Source organism: Anopheles darlingi, chromosome 2 (genome assembly GCF_943734745.1).
Source record: "Anopheles darlingi chromosome 2, idAnoDarlMG_H_01, whole genome shotgun sequence".
Lineage (NCBI taxonomy): Eukaryota > Metazoa > Arthropoda > Insecta > Diptera > Culicidae > Anopheles > Anopheles darlingi.
The window spans coordinates 71933559-71956056 of NC_064874.1; the positions used below are offsets into that span (position 1 = coordinate 71933559).

General features: G+C 45.9%; 1 protein-coding gene across 1 annotated transcript; it reads left to right on the top strand.

Annotated features, from left to right (window-relative positions):
* The first annotated feature begins 18154 nt into the window (after positions 1 to 18154).
* Positions 18155 to 19227, top strand: LOC125951408 (microfibril-associated glycoprotein 4-like). The gene has a single exon (XM_049680234.1). It carries the CDS (start codon positions 18196 to 18198, stop codon positions 19225 to 19227), a length of 1032 nt encoding a protein of 343 aa, XP_049536191.1. The 5' UTR covers positions 18155 to 18195.
* The last annotated feature ends 3271 nt before the right edge of the window (positions 19228 to 22498 follow it).

The following is a 22498-nucleotide window of genomic DNA, read 5'->3' on the forward strand; positions in this document are numbered from 1 at the left end:
GGCTCAAGAAAGTGGAGTTTTTTTTTCTTCTAAACATCCTTCCCGATTTGGTTTACCAGCACTACGGCCCTTGGAGTCATGGAAATGATGAGTAGAAAACGTAATTAATGCGCATTTTATCTGCACTAATTAATCGCGTTACAATGTGTGGAATTGAAAATCAATTACAAACGAGATCATAACTGATTGGTATGTGAGGAATGCGATTGCAAGCATGTTATTAAATGCTGTGTGTTTAAGATATGCTATCAGAATGTGTTTAAGAAGGTTGCTTGTTTAAGATATGCTATAACAGACTCTAGATAAAGATTTTATGACCATTGTAGTTCGTTTTACTCAAAATTAATTGTTGATTTAGTAATTTAAAAGAATAAAATTGTAAAATCATCCACAATTTCATTTGCATTGACCATATAATAAAATTATGACAGCAAACTGCGAATCATACACCACAAATATTCCACAATGCTTGGTATGCTTGTGTGCTTTAGTGCGTGAATAGCTAACAATTCAAATGGTTCTGAGAATATACCATTCGCCGTTCCCTGCTGGAGCCATATCTAATGAGCTGTATATTTATTGCCCTCGACGGTTAAGATGATTTAACTCGCGTCCCCATTTGTGTTTGTTTCGCTCACCATCAGCTCTACTTTCATCTCCGGGGCACCATAAACCTACTACACCCTACCCAGCATAGCACAACACTTACGGCGTAACGAAATGGTCCCTTGGGAGGCGGAAGCCGAAAACACACAAAACACACATACCGAGAGAGACACACACACATACAGATACACAAAAGATAACACTTATACTCCATATTTAACTGACACTGACAGCAGTCTGTGTGTGTGTGTTCGCCTCGTCTGTGTGGTGTGCGCATTGATTAATCAGCATATTTCGCCGAGTAGTTTGCCGAGTCAACAACGGAACAAAAGTTTCCATCACTAATTCCATCATAACAGCGTCTTGGTCCTTCTCCTCCTCTTCCTCTTCCTCTTCCTTCTTGTCCTTTGATTAGCCGCGTTACTCAGCCATTCCCGCGATGGAGGACTAACTTCGTTTCGATGTCAGCGCATTGCAGCTCATTATCGGGATGAGTATCTTACTCCTTCTCTTCTTCCGAGCATCCGCGCCATCCAGTCGCAGGGAATAGTTTTCCTACAGCTGTCGGCCATTAGAGTAGAACCAAGGGAACGGTGGCGAATGGATGGCGTGATGGGCTGCCAGTTGGTGAAGGTTGGACCACACTGACCCAGTAAATCTAGTTACTAGCGTTTAAGGCAGCATCTAATTATCCCGACCGGGTAACATCTCGGCTGTATTAATAAGAATAATTGTTTATTGGATTATAAAGACGGCCACCGGTCGCCGTTATCGCCCGTGTAATGCTGCTTACTGTTACAGCTACAGTTATGGTACTTGATGTTGAACTTTGCGAAGTATTACTGCACAGCAAATGAGAGTTCATCGTCAAATGGTGCTGAATAATTTTACTTATAAAATGTTTGTTGTTTTCATCGAGTAGTTATAAGCTATCTGTACACGTTTTCCTAATGTTTATGATAACAAGTGAAGGTTTTAGTTGATAGAAAAAAAATCGAAAAATATTGAAAAGAATATTTTTGCTTAAACGTTCTATTCAAACTGTTATCATACGTATTGGTTTAATAATATTCGAGTAGATTACATAGAAATTCATAATATATACTATAAAATGATTTACTATAAAATTATTGAATATTTTATGTCATTCTTTTAACCTGTAATGTTATATTATTTATGGTCATCTGTTAAACAAACTTTGACAAAAAATAATAAAAATTAATGAGTATCCCGAGGCACAGTGGTAACACTCTCCGATGAAACTACTCCACAATGTCCATTATCACACCCAACTCATCATCCCCCGTCATTCCATTTACTTTCGGATCGACAGTTCCAGGAAAATTGTATCACTCCACGTGACGGTCTACGGCAGCAGCAGCAGCAGCATCCAGCCAGTCTGCAAGTACACAGGCCACCAGTCCCCACCCTGCTCCCTGGTGTGCTCTAATGGAGTGAAAACCGCCTGTTCGCGTTACCATTTTTGATCTCATTACCGTGAGATGAAAGGACGAGATCACACACCACGACCACGACCACGACCACGACCATGACCACGGACGGTGTCGGTGCGAGAGGTTGCCCTTCTTTACTTGTGATACTTTATTAATGATATCGCGATACCCATTTTGCCTAATCACCGTTATCTATTTACGTTTCCCGTGAATGCGTGAAAATGGTGATGCTTTGCCGAGCACGGAGAGAACGGTCAACGGGAAACGGCGATTGTCGATGGCTACTTGGTTGTGTAAGTAGCTTAGCTATCGATACGTCACACCTGACTAGACGGTCCTGGAGCCTTGTTTCTTCCACTTCCGCTCCAGTCCGGTCGGTCGGTCGATTTGGTTGCCGTTGACCAAAGGTTCCCCCCGCCCTCTTCACCGACCATTACGCCCCCCGGGGGGTGATGCTCGCGACGCGACGGTCCAGCGGAAACACATTTATCTCCCGCACCTGCCACACGCTTCACGGTTGACAGTTTTTGGCGGAAGAATGTCTCGAGGGGAGTGGGGGGAGGGGGTCACCATCTTATCATGCAGCCCATCCGCGACCGGAGACGAACCGGATGATGGTTGTCGATGACCGACGCCGGACCGACGTGATGAGCTTTAACTTTAAAGACAACCGCCCGTGACCCGTGGCCTGGCCTAGCCCGGCTGTCAGGCAGTTGAGGCCTGCCGCATTGCCGCGTTCGTGTCCACCTCCCTCGTCGCTCTTCCTCCTCCTCCTACGAAAAAGATGTCAGCATCAAAAGTTTGATCACGTTTCCTGCCGGCAGCAGCTGGTACCAAGCGTCGTCGAGGCCGGCGTTCTTTATTGCATTAATCTTACACCCTCCCCCAAGGGGTAAAGAGGGGGAGGGGGTGTAGAGAGGAGTAGAGAGGAGGCCCGAAAACACGTTAAAGAAGTTATCCTTCGCCGAGGACGATCCACCCCGGGAGTTGATGTTCAATCGGCTTCAGGCGCCCGGATGGCCGGGTGGTGCGCCGCCGCCAGTTGCTGCTTCTGGTCGCTGGCGGCACCTGCTGCTGCTGCTGCTACCGACACCGGCTGATGGCTCATCCTGCTGCCCACGGCTGCCTCTGGGGCTTCTGCCCGGTTACTACCGCTGCTGGGGTTCGTTCATTGCTAATCGTTCTATCTCGACTAGCGGCACCGGCACCGGATCCACAGCCACGCGAGTAGGAAGGACTGGAAGCAACCATCTCGGCCATCGCTCCGGCGCTTATGATATATTTATCAGTAATTGTTCTGTTCTCGGTCTCGTCCGTTGGTTGCTCGTAGTTCGGTGGCCCAGCGGAGAGAGGAGGGCTATTGTTTTCGCCCCCAAAATTCCCACCGGTATCACTTCAGGAAAGTGTCGGATCCGGGGTGGAAAGACAACTTACAAGGCAACGGCAAGGTAGTCGTCGTCGTCGTCGCCGTTGATTCACGATGTACAAGCGACCGACAGTCATTAAGAAAACATGCTCGCTATTTAATTTTATAACACAAACACTAATAACAAGTCATTAGAGGAAGGTGCCCGATATCCGGGCCGGGCCGGGCCGTGCCGGGCGTCCGATGGCCTTCCTGGTGTACCGTAAAGCGAGACCGTCAAGTTTATCTGCCATTTCCGACCAATAGCACTCGAGAGAGAGAGGTGGGACTTTTCGGCGGGCGGACATTTATCTTTCACGCCTGCCCTCCATGCTCCTGCACCTGCTCCTGCTGTCGATTTGCAAAAGTCCGCGCTTCCGCGCGCGTTGGTAACTGTTGGAGCTTTACAGCTCGCCGAGCGGAACAGTGATAGGGGTTTGCCCTGAGTTTGTGAGTTTATCCGGTGTTGGTTGCTTGTGTTGCTTGTTTGTTGAACGATCGGATACATGTTTTTAACTGACTTTGCGAAGTTAATCTTTGTTTCGTTACTTGGTTTAACTCTTTTGTGAGTGACAAGAGGGCACGTTGTTGAAGTCATTCGGAATGTAGCGCATTAAGATCATTTAGAATAGAGTTAGAGTTTATATTGGGAAAATGGAGAACACATTAATACAATTAAATGTGTGACATTTGTTTAAACTAAGTGACCTGTTTATTGTTCATACCGATAATCGCTTGTTTTTTTAAATTAAGATTCTAATATTGTTAGTCGTTTAATTTTTAAGTAACAGATACAAGACGTCTACGATATTAGCGCTGTGGTTTGACAATCATCACATTGATTTGACATATGTTCTATTGAATTTGTTTTGATGTAAATAGAATAAATAGTAGTACAAGTACTAGAAGTTTTATTGTTATAACTTCGCTTTTCAAATGATCAAATACATCATGGCCTACTGTATGTATCCTTATTGTGCATTCGTTTTATAATTTCGTGTCTTTACATTCTGCACTCTTCGCGCCATTTGAATTGATGGCAACTTGTTAACATTAACTCTGGAAAAAATCATAACAAGAATCCCTTAAAACATTTATCAGCAGTAGTACATCATCTGTTTAGAATAGTTTTACTATGTAATTACGTTATACTGTTCCGCGAAGGTTTGCTTGGTGACTTGAAGCCCTGTTGATGTGAAGAAATCTTCTTGGGAACTGAGACACTAATTATCCCGATTTTCTTGTGCAATGTATTACGGATGTTCATGGATTACTTAAATGATTAATTTTGTAAATTCACTCAATGGTCCTGGTTATGATTATGATTCCGAAATGAAATGAAATGAAGTAAATCCCTTTTGTGTCGAAAATGCGTAAATTCAAATTTAAATTAAATCATCAACACAAACTAAACAAACCAAGTCGAATGTGTTCGATAAATATCAAATTCGATATCTTCCTCATCTTCTCGCGACTTCAGCTCTGCTCTGTTTAAGATGCCTGCATTCACACAGACCGCTTCTGGTTAGATAATTTCTACTTGGGACAGGCCCGATTTACGCAACCAAACTCAGCCGAGTGTAAAATTCCACAAAGTTGCTCGAGCAACACACCGTCGTCCGCAACCGTGTATTTGCAGTGCAAATATTTCGTTCCGCTTCCGCTTGAAGTAATTGCAGCGGCAGCAGTAGCAGCAGCGATTTTAGTAGCACCGATTCCAACCACCCCGTGCAACCCGTGGAACCGAACGCACGAGACCGGAAATGGAAAATCTCGCTAAAATGCTCGCCAGCACCACCAACATCAGCCACACCGAACAGCCGAACAGCCGAACTATTCTCAAGTGCCATGAATTCCCATAATCTTGGCGAAGTAGTATATCCTTTCCTTCTCATTAAGCATATTTAGGCTGCTCTTCAGGCAGTCAGGCATGCAGGAAGGCAAGCCAACCCCCGTATCATGCAACCTCCCGAGAGCCAAGGAAACTGCGTTTTGCTTCTGCCTTCTTGGGTACTTCTGGTGATGATGTCTTACTTTTTTGCCTCCGCACACGGCAGACGTCTTTTGCATGCTCCACGGCGACAAGACCTCGCCACGATGCGCTTCTTCGAGCAGTGGGACAAAAACGGATGCGTCACTTCTGCTCCTGCTGCTGCTGCTGCTGCTGCTGCTGCTGTTGCTGCTTCAGCATCAGCCGGCTGCTGATTGTTTCCTAAGGCGGCGAGGGGTGCAAAAACGGGCGCTCAAGAACTGCTCAAGAACTAGAAGCGAGAAACTAGAGCCCACCGCGTCATTAGAGTAGAGCGACACCACATGGCATCCACGCACTAGGAACGAGGACCGAGACCACGAGACACGAGACACGAGACGATGTTTATGCAAAAGCGCCGGGCACGCCGAGGTCTTGGAAGATGTGCCCGTGCGCGTACGTACGTTGTTTAGAGTGAAGATACTCTGGCCGTATGCCGTTGTACGAAACCACGCGCCCCTGAATGGCCCACGAGAATGGAGAATAATGCCCCTGATGGCAGGCATAACGATCCATTTAGGTACAATAAATTTATCCATATTCGTCCATGCCTTTGGGGATTTTGCTCGCGGGCGCGGGACCGGTAGACGGGGGGAAGTTGGTTCCGCCTTCCGCCTTCAAGTCTTCAGCTGCGGTGCATCATCGGTGCAAAAGATGCCCGAGGAGCAACAACAGTGAAGTGCTTTGTGGTGTGGTTGTTGCTGTTGCTGTCGCTGGTCTGGTTGCTTTGTTATTTAAGTAAATTTAAAGTAATTTCATTTTTACTAACAGGACAATGTGGATGAAGGCTATCGCTTAGATTGTTGCCACGATATGCCAAAGGTAAGTTATAGTTCCGCTGTGCAATGTTTACCTCAATTTTAATCCAAAATGGTGTTCGAAAGCGTTACTGAATCATAATTTCGCCCCCCAGGGGCATCTTTCGCGGTTGTAACATCGCCTTTAGCTACACTGTTTAAGGGATGACGACATTGTGGTGGTCAAAGCACTTGGAGGTCATTATTCCGGGTATGTTTAAAGCAGAAATCATGTTTACTAAAACCACCAAAGCACAGCATCTAACGACAAGTGCGAAGCTGCGCCTGGATATGCGAATCTCTTCCTCTTATCTCTTTGCGGTTTGCATTTACTTTGCCTCGCCCGTTTCTGTCCCGGTTTTCGGCTTCGGCGTTATTACTTACCGTGTGCCGTTGATTGCTTCATTTCAGCGGCAGCAACGCAACGGTCGCAGCGGCTTTGATTTAGGAGCGCGCCCATTGTCCTTTGCAACGGGGCTCAGAGCCTGCTGGGCGGCTCTCTAGAGCGGCTGGCCTGAAGTGCGACCCTTTTCGGGGCGAGTGCGCAAAGCAAGATGCATTGTTTTTGTGCTGCTTCCGGCCCAGGACTGTGTGTGTGTGTGTGTATGTGGTTGTGTTTGTGGTTAGGACAATGTCTTTCGATCGGAAAAAGGAAATTCTTCCTCAGTTGGGCTCGAGGACTCCGGACGACCAGAGGTCTCTCATCCAGGTCGTTCGCTATCTCCTTCTCTCACTCTGTCTCCCGCTCTTACGCTCACAGTCGCGGTTTACACTCGCGGGAAAGTGGTCGTAACTCAAAACGAATCATACAGCGCAGCCCGCCCAAAGCTTTGTTGCCGAGTTCTTATGTTGCATGAATGAATTATTTGCACAGTTTTCAGCACCAAAACCCAACCCAACAGGGAGCATGGGAGGGGGGAAGGATGGTGAAATTATACCAAGTTTTATCTTTGTTCGCTTTTCCGCTTGCGTTGAAAAGTCTCGAAAAAAATAAAACGGGGAACTGAAAACAAAAACCAAAAAAACCCGGGAACCGTTACATCGGTAACAAACGGTGTGCGATTCGCGTACGGAGCGCAAGGATGCAAAAGTCGTTGGAATGCTTTGGAAATGTGCGACAAAAACAGACAAACCAAAACGGCTAGAATCATCGGCTGTGGCGGTTGCTGCTCGGGGCTGTGGTTCCTGGCATCCATGGGCATGGGGACAATTTCATGTCACCGGATGATGCTGGGGATGCATAATGCTTGAAATGGTAATGGTAGCGGAGGGGCGGTCGGGCTTAGTTTTGGCCACTTATTTCTGCTTAAAAGATAATAAATAGTTCGGGCGATAATTCTCCCGCGTTTGTTGAAGTGCATTTTGCACGATTCCATGCATTGCAGCTCGGGCCGGTTGGGAGTGCTTCATGTTATGTCGGAAATACGAGGTAGAAGCTATAAATGGATGCAACATTCGCTGCAGAACAATACAATAGTTCATTTTGAAGTTACAGAATGAAAATACTAAGCATTATTAGCAATGGTGCAACAAGGTGGAGTCAAATTTTAATTAAAGTTTATGTAAAACTCTATTCGCGCATAATTGTGTGGCCTGATACATGAAAAGTCAAATAAATTTAATTCATCAACAAAATTAAAAAAAAAACAACTCCTAGGTATAAATGTTGAAGTTTAAGAGTTAAAGAGGAAAAGCATAGGCTAAACTGTCGTAAATACGCAAAATGTGAAACAATTTTATGCAAATAAATTACACATTCAACACTACACGAAAAAATGGTCCGAAATTTTGCTTTGTTCTTTCAGTCTTAGCATTGCATATCTCTAATTCTATTATAAATGCATTCAGGTCTATTGAACATTGTAAAATGCACTTCCTTCTTTGTTTGGCGAGTTACTGAAATATAAATTGATAATGGTTTGAATCACCTGAAGGTGCATTCTTCAGGTTCTGCTGACGTGAACGTGAAGATTTCATCTTCCATTAAAAAAGGACTTAAACATACATTTCATTACGTCATTGAATCGAGTCTTGGCTACTTTTTCTAGCTAATCCACACAAATAAAATAACTTTGAATGCGCCCCATTTTTATTATTTCCATTTGATCATGGATCTGGCCCACATTCCGACAGACCTTGACGCATTACTTGACTCCCGGAAGGTGCAAGGTGCAAAACTTTGAACCAGATTAAATAACGCCAACTTTGACGTGAAGCATCGAGACTGATTTCCTTGCTAAAGGTGAGCACCGGGCCTGGCACTGGGCCGGAATTGGCCCGACCCGACGAAAAACGGCCTGTCTGCCGAGACTCGACTCCCTCCGAGAGGAAGGACGTGCTCCGAATGGACGGCCAGAAGCGAACACGGGAAGGGCAAACGAATGGAAAGTTTCCGTGCTACACGTAAGATTTCGGCGTGCATTTGTTCTGCACGGAAGAGCATTTTATTAGCCGGCGAACGTGAGCGATATATCTTCGGGGAGATGGACTTTGCCTTAAAAACTTTACCCATCCAGCGCCCGGGAACCATCGGCCCATTCAGGACCAGTTCGAGTTCGAGTTTTCTCGCCGCCCCTCGATGTATGCAGTGTTGGTTGGGGCCGGTGTGTATGCATCGGCTCCGTGCCAGGGGATCAAATTACGTGTCTAAAAGTTAATATCTTTGTTGATATACTGCAACATTCCTACACAATACACACACACACACACAGACACACTGTGGAGCGTGTAGAAAGGAGGGGAAGGAGCTTCGTGACTCGGAACAAAGTTGGACGAGCGCATCATTAAAGCAATCGCTAGGAAATCGGACCGAAGACGTGGTCGCGGCCACGGTGCTGGTACGTGGGTTTGAGTTGAGCCAAATGAGGACTCCCTCGCTCGTTTCTCGGCACTCGGGACTGCTGGCAGATGCAAAGTGTGCTCCCGGGTCAGGACGCCACCAGCAGGTGTCTGTAGACACGGGGAATTTGGCTCTCCCCTAACGAACTTTTATTCAGAAGCTATTCATGTTCGAATTTACACATTCATGGAAGTTGACATAAAAAATCGATTTTATCAAAAGAACAAATTGGTTTTATCAAACGTTGCTTCTTTATAGGTTTGTTTTTGAATGCGAAGGAACACGTAAATTGTTGCAAAATTTTATACAATTATCTGCAATTAATTAGAATTCAATTTAACAGAAATACAATTAGACCTGTAGAACCGCATTGTTGCTTAAATGAAATATGTAAATTAAATTAAAAAGTATTGCTTAAATTACATGCCTAGTAATGAACAAGATTTGTTTAGCTATCACTCTTCGAAAAAAATCTTAAAATATTCTATCCATTCTAAACCCGATTCTCTGTTTATACAAATCAAAATATTATTTTTTCCATTGGATTACTTAAAAAATAGTGAAATGATCTATCTACTCTGGTATAGAACCAATACTCTCCAAAATAGACTAATAATTGAGTTAAAAGACTCACAGTATATTCTGCTGGGTTGTAACCTCAGCATTTGTTTTGGAAAAGTACTTTCACTAATACTGCACGCAGAACACTAAAGCTTTTGTTATAATATTAGCCTTTTTGCAAAAGCACCTGTAGATGGTCCAACGCGGTCTATCCGATAATGTAATGTCCTTTCTAACCATGTTAATGATTTAACGGAACTGCATAAAAGCTCCCCCTGGTTCAGTTACCGCTTCTATCGCTCCTGCCAAACTTCCTCGATTGTCCAAAGGGTCTATGAAATGCACCGTAAAATCGTATCAATCAATCGCCACACCGCAGCATTGCCCGCAGCGATTCCGGTGCCAAAATCGAGTGCAACGGATCCGAGGATGTCGGGAATGATCTGCTCTTAATCGACTTACACCAACAATCATATAACAATCAAATAACGCTTAAAACGATCAACATACACGACCCGGGCGACCGTAAACCGCATAAAGCCCGAATACCACCACTTCGACCACTCCGGTGCTTAATGTCACTCCTCTGCACGACTCGGCACGACGGCTTCTGTCACCTTCTGTCCCATGGGGGCGGGGAAGCGAGCTTCAAGGGAATCGAAACTCAACATCGAACGCCACGTAGTTCCTGCAGCGGTCCGCTAGTTCGTCCGGTACTGTATCCGAAAAAGGTCCTAGATTGTTCCGAGTTCCCTGACCGACAACCGATGCAGACCGGTCCAGAGTCCAGAGCTGGAATTGCAATTGGCAACAACGCTGGCACACGCACACACACACAAGGCCTCATGCGATGGTGAAAACACAATTATGCAATTTTATGAGCTAAAATCCCCAGGACTAGAACGGGCGCCCGGTTGCGGAACTCCTTCCCCCGCTTCTACTGTCCGTGTCCGAGGCCACAATCGCCTTGTGGTGTGTGGTGTTCGTTTTTAATCGCTTTTACGCGACCGGAATGCCCCCGGTCGGCCATTTGCACAGCGTAGCGAAAGCCAACGCCGCCGTCGCCGCTGCCACCGTCACATCCGTCCGTCCGTGCGTGATTCGTTTCGTTCGATTCCGGCGTTCGGTTCCATGTTTGTGGTTTGGCTTTAAAAGAGTGGTAGCAGTGGGCAGGCAGCAGGGGGAGTAGCAGGACACTGTATGTGTGTGTAATTTTGCGCCTGTTTAGATGCCCGCTTGCCTCACCACAAGCTTTCCGCTCCGCTATTTGCATTCAATTTTGTTTTTGAACGTGAAACCAATGCCCGAAAACCACACACACACACACCGAGGCCAGAGCTTTGGTGACGAACGGGAATGGGAATAAGGATCACTAGAGGGGGCCTGGGGGTGTTGGGTGCCGCGTACTAACATTTGCCGTTCGGATCGCTTTTCGATGTCAACTCTAACCGTGGCCGGGCTCACGGGTTTTGCGGATTTGAATTTGGTATTTTGGACAACCCCATCCCTCGGTTTTTGGAGGACTGCAATGTTGCTGCATTGACGTCGCCGTTGTATTCTGTAGCCCGATCGGAATCCTAGGCCGGACCGGAGCCTCTTCAGCCTTCCAGAGCGCGCCAATGGTTCGGGGATAGCTTTATTTGTTTTTTATAATTATTGCCACCGGGTACGGTTCGAACGCGGAAGGACAACGAGGGGCCGGGGCCGGCGGGCAGGTGCAGGGTGGTCACTCGCAACCGTATCAGCGTATTCGCGTCGAGTGCACACTTTGGCGCATTGCGTGCATTTCGCGCCAAGCTCTCCAACCGACGGACAGTCCAACACGTTGTCTGTGAGCCAAATTTATAAACTGTGTTTACCTTCCCGGGTTCACGAGTTACGATGTCGGTCGTGGACGTGGCGGTGGTGGTGTGGAAGCTCATCGAGGCGATAAGAGCTGCAACAACGGACCACGCACCGTGCGGATTCGCTTGTGTAAAGTGTCGTCGCTCAGCGATGATCGCGTCCATGACGTGGAGGACGACGTTCCGAGCGCTAGGGATCGAAACTCATCCTGGCTCGATGGTGGATGACCGTGGCCACACCGCCCGGAGGGGGGTTTCGCTTTTTGGGGCCGAAATGGTGACAGTAAACCCGAGTGTGTGTGTGTGTGTGTGTGTCTCAGGTGCAGTAACAGTAATTGCATTAGGACATCAAAGCGAAGTAATGATGAGTTTGTCTTTACGCACAGAGCACACACACATTCCTTGGGTGTTGATTTATAGGCAAAGGAATCCGGTTTGTGGTGGTACGATACCATGGGTACTATGATCACTTTTGTGATTTTAATTCGTTAATACTACGTAACTACAATAGGCATCAGTTTTGGAGACTTTTGGAGGACACTTTTAGGCATTGTTTCGAGTAACCGATTCTCTACACGGGCGCGAGAAAGCTGAAAATGAGATGAGAATGAAAAAGGCGAGAATGTCAAATCCCATACATTTGTGACAGCCTACTTGTATCTTTACATTTCCATTTGTATGAGATTTGACATTCTCAACTTTTTCATTCTCATCTCATTTTCAGCTTTCTCGCGCCCGTGTAGATGAAGTGTAAAGCGACTTATTATTGGTACATATTACCAAGTTACTTGAATTTATTTAACGTATTCCAGCTCTGCAAAATGTTCTCCAGTTCCTGAAAATATGTTCCTGAATATATCAAAGTAGTCTTGCCAATTGTTGACCAATAATATTGAGCGTCTGTAGCCCGCTAAAGCTGCAAAGAGCATTGATCACTGTCGACTTGGATTTGACGCAGTTTATGTTTTTCCATCCTCGTCCATGGCCTAGCGTGACCTACTACCATCTCGAAGTATCTCCTTCGAAGTACAATCCACGGTTGCTGCATCCTCGCAACCAGTGGCCATCGTCAAAGCCAAAGTTCATTACTATCTATTATCTTCGGTTAGGTTGGATGATGATGTCCACTCCCAGCGTTCAGTGTGTCCAGACCGGAAGCGAGAAAGAAAAAAAAACTGTCAACCCATTCCACGGAACTACGGGACCAGTATGGAGTGGGTTGGGCATGGAAAAAAAAAGATGAACAAAAAAAATACCGAGAAGGTCGGTCCGGATTTGTAGTCGGTCGCCTCCGGGGGCCCAAAAGGGGCCTACAGCGACCTATTCCGCGGACGACAATCGATCGCGAAATGGGGGCCGCGGCGCATAAAGCAATTACACGTGGTAGTGGGTTCTGCGCGCCATTGGCATCGGCATCGGCATCGGTTCTAGATGCACCTTCCGCCTCCCTCCCGGGTCAAACCTGTCGAGTGTATGGCAAGGTGCGCTGCGGCCAGTGACCGGACGGGCGCGAGTCGCTGGTCGTTATCGTTGGTAAAATATCGCGCAACAACCGCGGGCGAGGGACTGCCGGCCAGGATTCATACGCGGGTGCAGTGTGGTGGTGGTGGTGGTGGTTCCGGGAGTTACCATTTCCTTTCGACCCGTTCGGTTCCGGTCCCGGAGATGGGGTCAGAGGTGTGTCAGTGGTAGTGTGTGTGTGCTTGGAGTGTGTTTTTAGGATTTTCTCCTTTGGCGGAATAGGTAGGCCAGGTTCGCGCGTCCAACCTTCCCCACACACACACACACACACACACGTAACTAAACACGGCGTGACCGTGCGCACCTGGAAGGTGGTCTGAACCTGTTCTTCTGCACCCCAGGACCCTCCTTTTCGTCCCTCCAACGCGCGGTGCGCTATCGAGCGTTAAATTTATCGGCATGTTCATGTCAGACTTTGCCAAACATTTAATTTTATCTCGTGATGTACGGCCACTGCCACCACCCCCTAGCTTCTCACCCACCCTCGCCTGACATTCCAGTGTCCAGGTTCAGGTGTGTGTGTGTGTGTGTGTGCATATGCGGTTTGGGGCAGAAAACGATTTGTTTTGTTTGCGATATTGTGTATGTGCGAGTATCGGTGTGTGGTATGTGTGCTTGTTTGCGGTTTTCTATGCGCCGGGTCCACTACTGTGCCCGTGGGTGCGATCATCGGTCGCCGGTCGGAGGTCGGTCGGAACTGCTGTCGGAACCCAGGTCGGTGGTAGTTGACTACCACAACAACAACAACAGCAGCAACGGTCGATGGGTCCTCTATTAGCTCTGCAACAACTCGTGCAGCACTATTTCGGGCCCTTGTACCGGTTCCGTGTGGTGGCGGTGAAGGCAGGTGAGGGCGACGCGAGATATGAGATACAAGATAACGCGGAAGACAGTAATGTTTCAATCGCCGCGTATCGCGCTACGCCACTATCGCCAGGAGCCCGGGGAACGCGAATCGATTTTTGCCAGGAAGTAGTACAACGATTTTCGGGACCGACCGTGCTGTGGGGACCGTTGGAGTGGCCCAGAAGCGCCCAAGAGTTAAAGTGTTCAGCGGAAGGGATGCTATTGAGAAATGCTTAAAGTGTGCAAAGAGTGAAGACTTCTCCTGTTGAGCTGATTTTGTGGTTTCCAGGATTCAGGACCAGGCTCCGATTTCCCGGAAACGAGTGCTACGTCAGCTTCATACTAATTACTTCTGTAACATAATGCCAGCGGCCAGCGACGCATTTGCCCGGAAATTGAAAAGGAAGCCGAACCGAGGGAGTTGATTGATACGACGTAATTACCGAAGAGACTTCTCATTTAATTAATTAAAGGAAAAGGTTTAAATTCGTTTCATTTCGTTCAATTTAAAATTCACATTCTGCGCGAATAGTTGGGTTGAAATATTGATCCTAATTAGCATAATGATGAAGCGTTTAAAAATAAGTATTGGAATACAGATACGTCAGCAATAGTATCTAAGATACGTCAGCAATAGTATCTAAGAGATCAAAGTAAAATGACAATGATTTGACTTTCATGCGGTTTTGCTATTGAAACTTAATCTTATTTGGCTTCTTCGTAGGGTTGTTTCTTATGAGGGAAGGTCCCATAATTTATCTACATGATAAGATTGCTGGTTGGCTGGCCAACATATTGGGGAAATCTTGTTTTTGTACCGTAATGTTCCCCTTAGCAGAAGATATATTTTCATTATTTTTATAAACTTCAAAGTTTTGGGCTACTAGATGCTCTTTAAATTTATTGGTATTTTTGTAACAGCAAGAAAATGGAAAGAACATATTATGAAATATTCATATAACAATGCATTTATCTAACGCCTGGTAAGCATCGTTGAGTATTTATCGTTTGATTTTATTCTTGTTTATTTAAATTCCAGCTAAAGACATGCCACGGTTTAGATTTAACAATTCAATTTTCAACTCTGCTCTAGCACATAATCAAGAATCATTTCTTCAGTCCATACTAAGGAGTATTAAATGTTTTTAATGTGCCTGTTTGTGAGCGTTTAAATCGCCGCGTTCTGTAACTGTTCAATGAGTTCTGATTAGCTATCTCGCAATGGCAGTTGGCATTCCCTTTAATTAACCCGCATCCCACACGTTCGATGAAATAATTAACCTAGAATGAGTCTTATGCTCATAAGCATTGAATACTCAGCACGTTAACGTGCATTCGTGGGGCACAGACGCCAAGACAGTAAACCGCAGAACTCTCCCACTCATTCGATTCGGTCCCTTGACGTGCCACCGCCTTGCAAGAACAAAAAAAGGAATGATCCTCCCCCCAAACCGGCGGATAGCTTAGTTGCGAAAGAATCGTTAAGTATTCCTCTCGCGGTTTCCACGCGCGCTGCCAGCAATCAAAATAAAACCCATTCCATTCCAACGCCCGTTCCTAATCCTCCTCCTCCTGGTGCTCATCGATAGCCGGGGGGATACCAGCCGGGGGTGGGATGAAAACCAATACTGGCGAACATTATTGCTATCATTTAGCAAAACCTCAAACAAACATCGCCATCGATGGTCCCGGTGGTTCAGAACCATGCTCCTCCATTTCCTCCCCCCCCCCCCCCCCCCCCGCACCAGTGCGTTCCTTCTCCGGCGAGCTACTCCAATCGACCTAATGAAGCCAGAGTTTAACGATGTTTGCGCTTCCGGTGGTGAAGGCTGCTTCCGGTGCGCGAAAACCGGTGAAGTCGATTGTGCGAGAGTCGGTGAAGTCGATTGTGTCTGTTCGCCAAAGAAACTCCTTCTCCCCCCGTGGAATCCGTTCCGATCCGTTCTCGCGGCCGGAGCGCGTTACCTTTGGCCACAGCATCCGCAACGCCGGGCGGTCGGTCGGTCCGGAGTGAGGTAGAGCGCGTGACGGCAAACAACAAGAAGTTCATTACATCCGAAATTAATTTCCTGATTTGAAAAGCCTGCGCCCAAGCGCACACACACACCGGGCGTGTCTTCTGTGAGCGTCACAATCAGGTGAGCTCCGACCGAGGGCGCGATCGGAATGGCGTTGGCCTCAGCAACGCTCGCACCAAGGAGTCAATCGAAGAAAATTGTAAAAGAACTTTCGTAGCACCACGTGCGTGTGTGTGTGTGTGTGCCTCGATGTACGTGTACCGGATGACATGCCTACCGTTACGTACGTCTAGAGCTCTTTGTTTGTGAGGGTGTCACGTACTGGAAGCCATCATGAAAACGGGGGTGGGGCGGCCAAGGTGTGTCTACGCGAATACGCAAAGTGCCATCAAGCGCGAAACCGGTTCCCGGAGTGATGAGCGTTCTCAACCGCACATCCTCAAAGGACCCTGGGTCCCCCTACCCCGCCGTCATCAACCCGCCTCATTCGGGGTCGGTTTGGATGGAATTGATTTTCGAAATTAAATTTAACAAATAAATCACCTGTATAGTTAATCAAAGCACTCCGGTAGCTCCAGACAGCGAACAGGAAAGACGGCAGGAAGGAAGGCCAGTCACAGCAGGCGCTGGTTCGCACACAGGAAGGAAGGATTCCTTCTTGGAGCTCGGAGCCCTGGGCCCCGTACACCCCCCGAGGGGCGACTTAAACCGGTTCCTTTACATCCTGTCGGAAACCGGATATTACTGAGTTCGTCACTTGTGTGTGTGTGTGTGTGTGTTTCGTGGCTCTCGTCCTCCCAGCAGGTTTCCTAATTTACGCTCCCAATTAATCCTGCTGTATCGTGTGTGGTCCCCACCTCCCCGAAATCACACACGTTGTTGACGCGTTGGGGTTGTCCTCGGATAACGATGTGGATCAGTGACGGTCGGTTGATGCTGTACCGGTGGGAGAGGGGGGACATGTAAACGGAAAGCGTGAAGGCGTGAGACGTATTACTTCCTACCGCCATGTATTAGACCTCCCAGACAATTTGGTTTTATTTGTCCGATGGAACGAAGGAATTGGAAGAGGAGTTTTTTTTTTAAATTTCCGAATCTTCATTTGTACTATCAGGACCGGCATTCAGAGCAGCTCATGCATAGTAATCCGCTGCTGTCGGAGAACCGGTTGGTTGTTTATTGTCCGGATACGCATAGTACGCAAGTCCTTTGTTTCTGTGCAACTCCTAACAGCATCCCAATTTGTTATTCCTTTCGTCAAGCGCAATGGTTCTAATGATATCAAACAGTGGTTTTCACTTCATCATGACACATCCATATCTAACAATGTTCTGCATAGTAAACCTCTTTCATCACGAGCACATGTAATAGGATTAGTATTTGTTTGCCGAGACCTGAAGAACGATTCACTTTCTATGTGTTGGAGTCGAGAAGTGCTAAACTTATCCTTAGTCAGAGGGATTTCTGGTAGATTTAGCAGCGTTTAGCTTCGGTTTACAGGAGACAGTTTTGTATTCTTTAACTGCTTCATCACTTGCCACTTGCCGGGTTTGACTGTGTTTGGTTGCAGTTGCTCTGATTTTCGCATCAGACGACAACACACCAATTGATCTTTTGGGCAAATGGCTTTTTTGTGATCTCTGTAATTAGAAAGGCTTCGTCGTTGGCCGAAATTTTGAGCAGCTGATTCACACTCGTCAGCATTTCAATTGAATTCTATAACGAGTAGCACGCATGATGATTGTCTTTATTTTTGATTCTATTTCAGTCCTTTCGTGAACTCTTTATTGCTTCATATGATCTTCTGATCAAACGTAACACGTTCAGCCTGTGTAAAGACGTATAGCAAACTAATACCAGATTGCACAGTTGAATGATATCAATCCAATAAATGTTATAATAGTTCGAATATCAACGATATGTGAACAACGACTGAACACAACAACCTGATCGCATGTACAGAAAACGGGCGAAGTGATCCGAACTGGAATGACTCATGGATAATACCCACATTGGAGCGATTGAACAGAGAAGGAACAAGGCGCTCTTCGCTCAATTGGAGGCCTCCCGGTCGATGCAGCCTCCCGCATTCCACTGCAACATAGCAATTGCCTTAACAAGCCGAAATTAGCACCCGGCATTCAGCGGGAACTCGAAATCAGAATGGTCCAGCAGCAATGGAATCAGTATAAAACGTCTCTCCGAACAGCTTAAAGGTATTATTCCGGTTCGGCCTCCAGTTTGTTTGGTCTGTTACAGAAAGTGCGTTCGAAAGATGAAACTGCGCGTTAGTTTATTTGTGTTTTGTGCGGCTCTCTACGTCGGCGCCAGTGATCCAGGTCCTGGTGGGAACAAGAAATCACCCAGCATCAGACTCGAGTTGCTTCTGGCGAAATTGGAGGCCATGGAGCAGAAATTACAAGAAATGCAAAACGTGTTCAAGCAATATCAATCCAAGCAGGCACAAAGTCAAAAGAAAACTTTTAATGCGCTTAAAAAACTCGATCAAGACGTCGTGCTAGTGCTACAAAATCGCTCTTGCCATAATTTTACTCAACAGATAGTGAGTGTCTTGCCGAAACAGAACCAATCCACACACAATTTGGCACCGCAAATACTGGATCATGTGCCACTAACATCAACAACAACACTGAGGCCTCGGCACACTCACTTTTCCTCGTGCAAGGATATATCATCTCGGATATCTATCTCGGATACACATCTCATTCGCGTGAAGAATGATAGTGAACCATTCAAAGTGTATTGTGAACAGATTGCATTCGGTGGTGGATGGATCGTGATCCAACACCGTTACAATGGATCATTGGACTTTTACCGTGGCTGGGATGAGTACCGCGATGGATTCGGTGATTTAGATAAAGAGTTTTGGTTGGGTTTGGAGAAATTGCATCAGATAACGACAGGCCGTAAGCATGAATTGATTGTCGAATTGAAAGGCTTCGATGGTTCGTACGCATACGCCCGATATGATGCATTCGAAGTGGGTAATGAGAGCGAGCAATACATCCTGAAGGACCTTGGATCGTACAGTGGAACGGCAGGTGATGCAATGACGTACAACAAGGGCATGAAGTTCACAACCAAGGACCGAGATAATGATCTAGATCCATCGATACAATGTGCCCATAACCGTGAAGGTGCCTGGTGGCACAATGATTGTACCGATGCCAATTTGAACGGCCGGTACGTGAATGCTGATGATCAGAAATCATTATGTTGGGCATATTTCAAAAATATATTCCAAGGATTGGGTTTCTCAAGAATGATGATCCGGGAGTTGGAGTAGAGAGTGTCTGAAAACCAAAAACAATCTTATCGTAAATTCCAGAAAAAAAATCTTTTCAATTAACAAGAAATTTGGTTCAAATTCATCTCAAACGCGAAGTTCATCCGAAAGGTCATATCAATAATTGAGGTGGAAAATTGGGAAGAACTCAATCAAGGACGCACTCAAGATAAGTGTTCATATTTTACGCCACGAAAGAAAATACAGAAAGAAAGGATCCTTTTCGAACGTATTAATTTAAAAATTCCATTCAACATTTTTTCGTTTCAATTAATTATTTTAATGAAAATAATTTTTAATCATTTTACAATAATTTTGAAGGAATTGAAAGTAAATAAATTGAAAGTTAAAAGTAATAAATGTCAACAGATACAGGTCCTTGAGAAGTGGAAGATGGAAATTAAGAATTGATGCACCGTTCTTGGAGGACACGAAGGAATCAAACCACAAAACACTGTAAAATGAAGTCATCAGAAATTTGTTTTAACCGGCAAACAACGGCCGCATCCATGTCGCTCATCCGCGCATCCTGTTACCAAACATCACTCACATAGTGTGGTAAGCCAGCACAGCACAACACTCCAGTGTGAAGTGTTGGATAATCTAGTTGAACCTAAGCAAACAGTACGCGACCGAACGTAGTTTAACGCGACCCAGATCGTCGGTCCCGAAGGTACGAAGCTACGAAACTCGGCAGCAACATCAAACGCTGCTTCTGCTGATGCGGATGGAGCTTCTTCTACTACTGCTGCCGGTGGGTTGGGCTGCTGCTGGCTGGTAAATCAATTTGCATTTCAATTTCATGTACGATAATTCTGTTCCGGCCTGTTAGCAGCGCGGGCGGCACTGGGGCACAACCGAGAGTTATGATTAGTCTCACACACACACACCCATACACACACACATCGTCGGATGTCGAGAAGGGTTTCTCGCGTTCCCACCGGGGGGACACACCAGCGAGAATGATAATTTAAAAAGCTCATTTGGAAAGTTTTAGCAGCTTCATTCGTGCGAATCGTGCACCGGCGACACCCCGGGACCGTCTCATATCCTTATTTCTGCTTCATGGTACCATCTGCACATCAAAACCAGTCCAATGTGGTTGAAAGGGTGTAAAAGCAGTGGTGGTGGAGGTGTAAAAGTGCGTTCACGTTCGTTACGGTAGCGCGGTTAGTTGAGTTAGCCGCCTCGCACGCGTGTTGGTTTTGTTGCGGCGAGAACTTGCCACGAAACGGAGGCTGACGAGATCTGGCGTGACTTCTGGGTACGCCTTTTGACATTAATGCCTCCTTTTTGGCGGAGAAGCTTTGCCGACTTTGTGCGGTTTCATCCTGGCAATTTCCTCAATTATTACAACTCAAGCTGTTCCCTTTTATGGGGGGAATCCCTTAAAATAATTTGAATACAGATTAGTAATACTGCCGGCGAGCCGAGCTGAGATTAAGCGTTCTCACATAATTTAACGGCAACGATGCCTGGATTTGCTTTGCAAAACATTCCCGTACCTTACAGTACAGAACATTTTCACGATAAACTGGACGAAAACAAGAGAACCCGTACATTATGCATTTAGTTTTGTCGAGGGCTGCATTGCTCTGCTAAATCCGGTATGTTTTTCCCTTTTTAAAATGCTTGCCATAGTTGAGCTTCGGAGTCGGAGTGAAAGAATGTGCTGTTGCTTCACTGGCCCTGATGTATATTTGCAGTAGTGCTTCATTTTACATGTGTTTACATACTATAACCACCGAACCGTCATGGTTCCGACATTGTAATCCTTACTCCACGGCAGCCCGTAGCACCGTTACGGACTGGTGCCGGGGAGGATAGTCGGCTAGTTAGATAGCACTAGAATTTACATATTCTATACTTCACCAGACCAGGTGTGTGTGCCCGATCCGATGCATTCAGGCGTATCGTACACCATAGCCGAAGCATCCGTAAGGGACCGGGAAGGCATCACACTACAATGGGAGACAAGGAAGCGCGCGGGACCTTCGGACAGACTGATACTGGATAGCTATTTACATAGTATACTCCAGTGATTCCTTTAACGTGCCAATAAATATGGAAATGAGAAAAACGTTGCAACTATCGTCTTTGCCTGGGTTCTCGGCGTAGAATAAGCACAGGCTATAGCGGTGGACTGATAGAGAGTGCTTTAAGTGGGTATATCCTCGCCCGGAGCGTGGTCAATCACCTACGATGGTTGGACCTAATTATAAGAGAAAGATGTTTGCCAGGAGATTCACACATTGTAACGAACCATTCTGGTAAACATTTTGACTATCAATTCCATTTAAAATGCTTTCTGCATAACGTGTGCAATGTAATTCCGTCTTTGAAATCATCTTTTATCCGTTTTTTATCGATTGTTAACTGACTTCTGGTGTAGCTTATAAATATTATGCTTTTTCCGGTTCCTAAATCTGCAGGATTTAGTGAAAATCGGAGGCATCCGGGGTTTTTATGAAGGTTTTTGCATGGTTTCATTTACAATTTTTGCAACAGACTTTAGGTTTTAGGTACAATTACTGCTGGATGTTCTGCACAACTAACTCAAAATGCATAAACATTAAAATACCAACAGTATTCTCCTTCAGCAAGCAAGAGCAAGAAGAAAATTCAATTTATTGACTCTCATTTGCTTTCTCTCCACGATTAGTATCATTAAATCCTATCGAATATATTTGATTTCATCTCATTCTAATTTTGTACCAGAGACAGCAGTTAGTAAACTAAAAGTAAGCGCTTAGAGGTAGCAGGCCTTGGGAAAACATGCAATGTTGATGCTTCAAAATGTGTTAAGCTGAGCGTTGCAAGGCATGTAACGCATTAGTTCACAGAAATGTAATTACAAGTTTTGTTCTATTCTATTTATTTTTAAATTGCAATTTTTCGAGAACTGATGAAAACATGTTACACAAATGTAAACTCAAACTATCATAGCAGAGAAGCTTTATGCTCCAAAAAGGCCACCGCATAGTAATGATTATGACCTCCAATCTCCAATCGATAAATCTTATAACAAAACCGAATGATCATTGAATCCGGCACGCCTCATTAATATCCCCGTTAACTCTGCGCCCACGAAATACAATGCTTCAAATGTTCAAATTGGGGGTTCGGGAGTGTTCGCAAAACAAAAACAAAAAAAACGCAATAATCTGGCTTTCTTTTGCCAGAGCGATTTTCTGTTTCGTTCGTCCGTGGCTGGGATGAACTCCACGTCACGCCGGTCCTTGGCACCCCACGCGGACACGCGGTGCGCAAT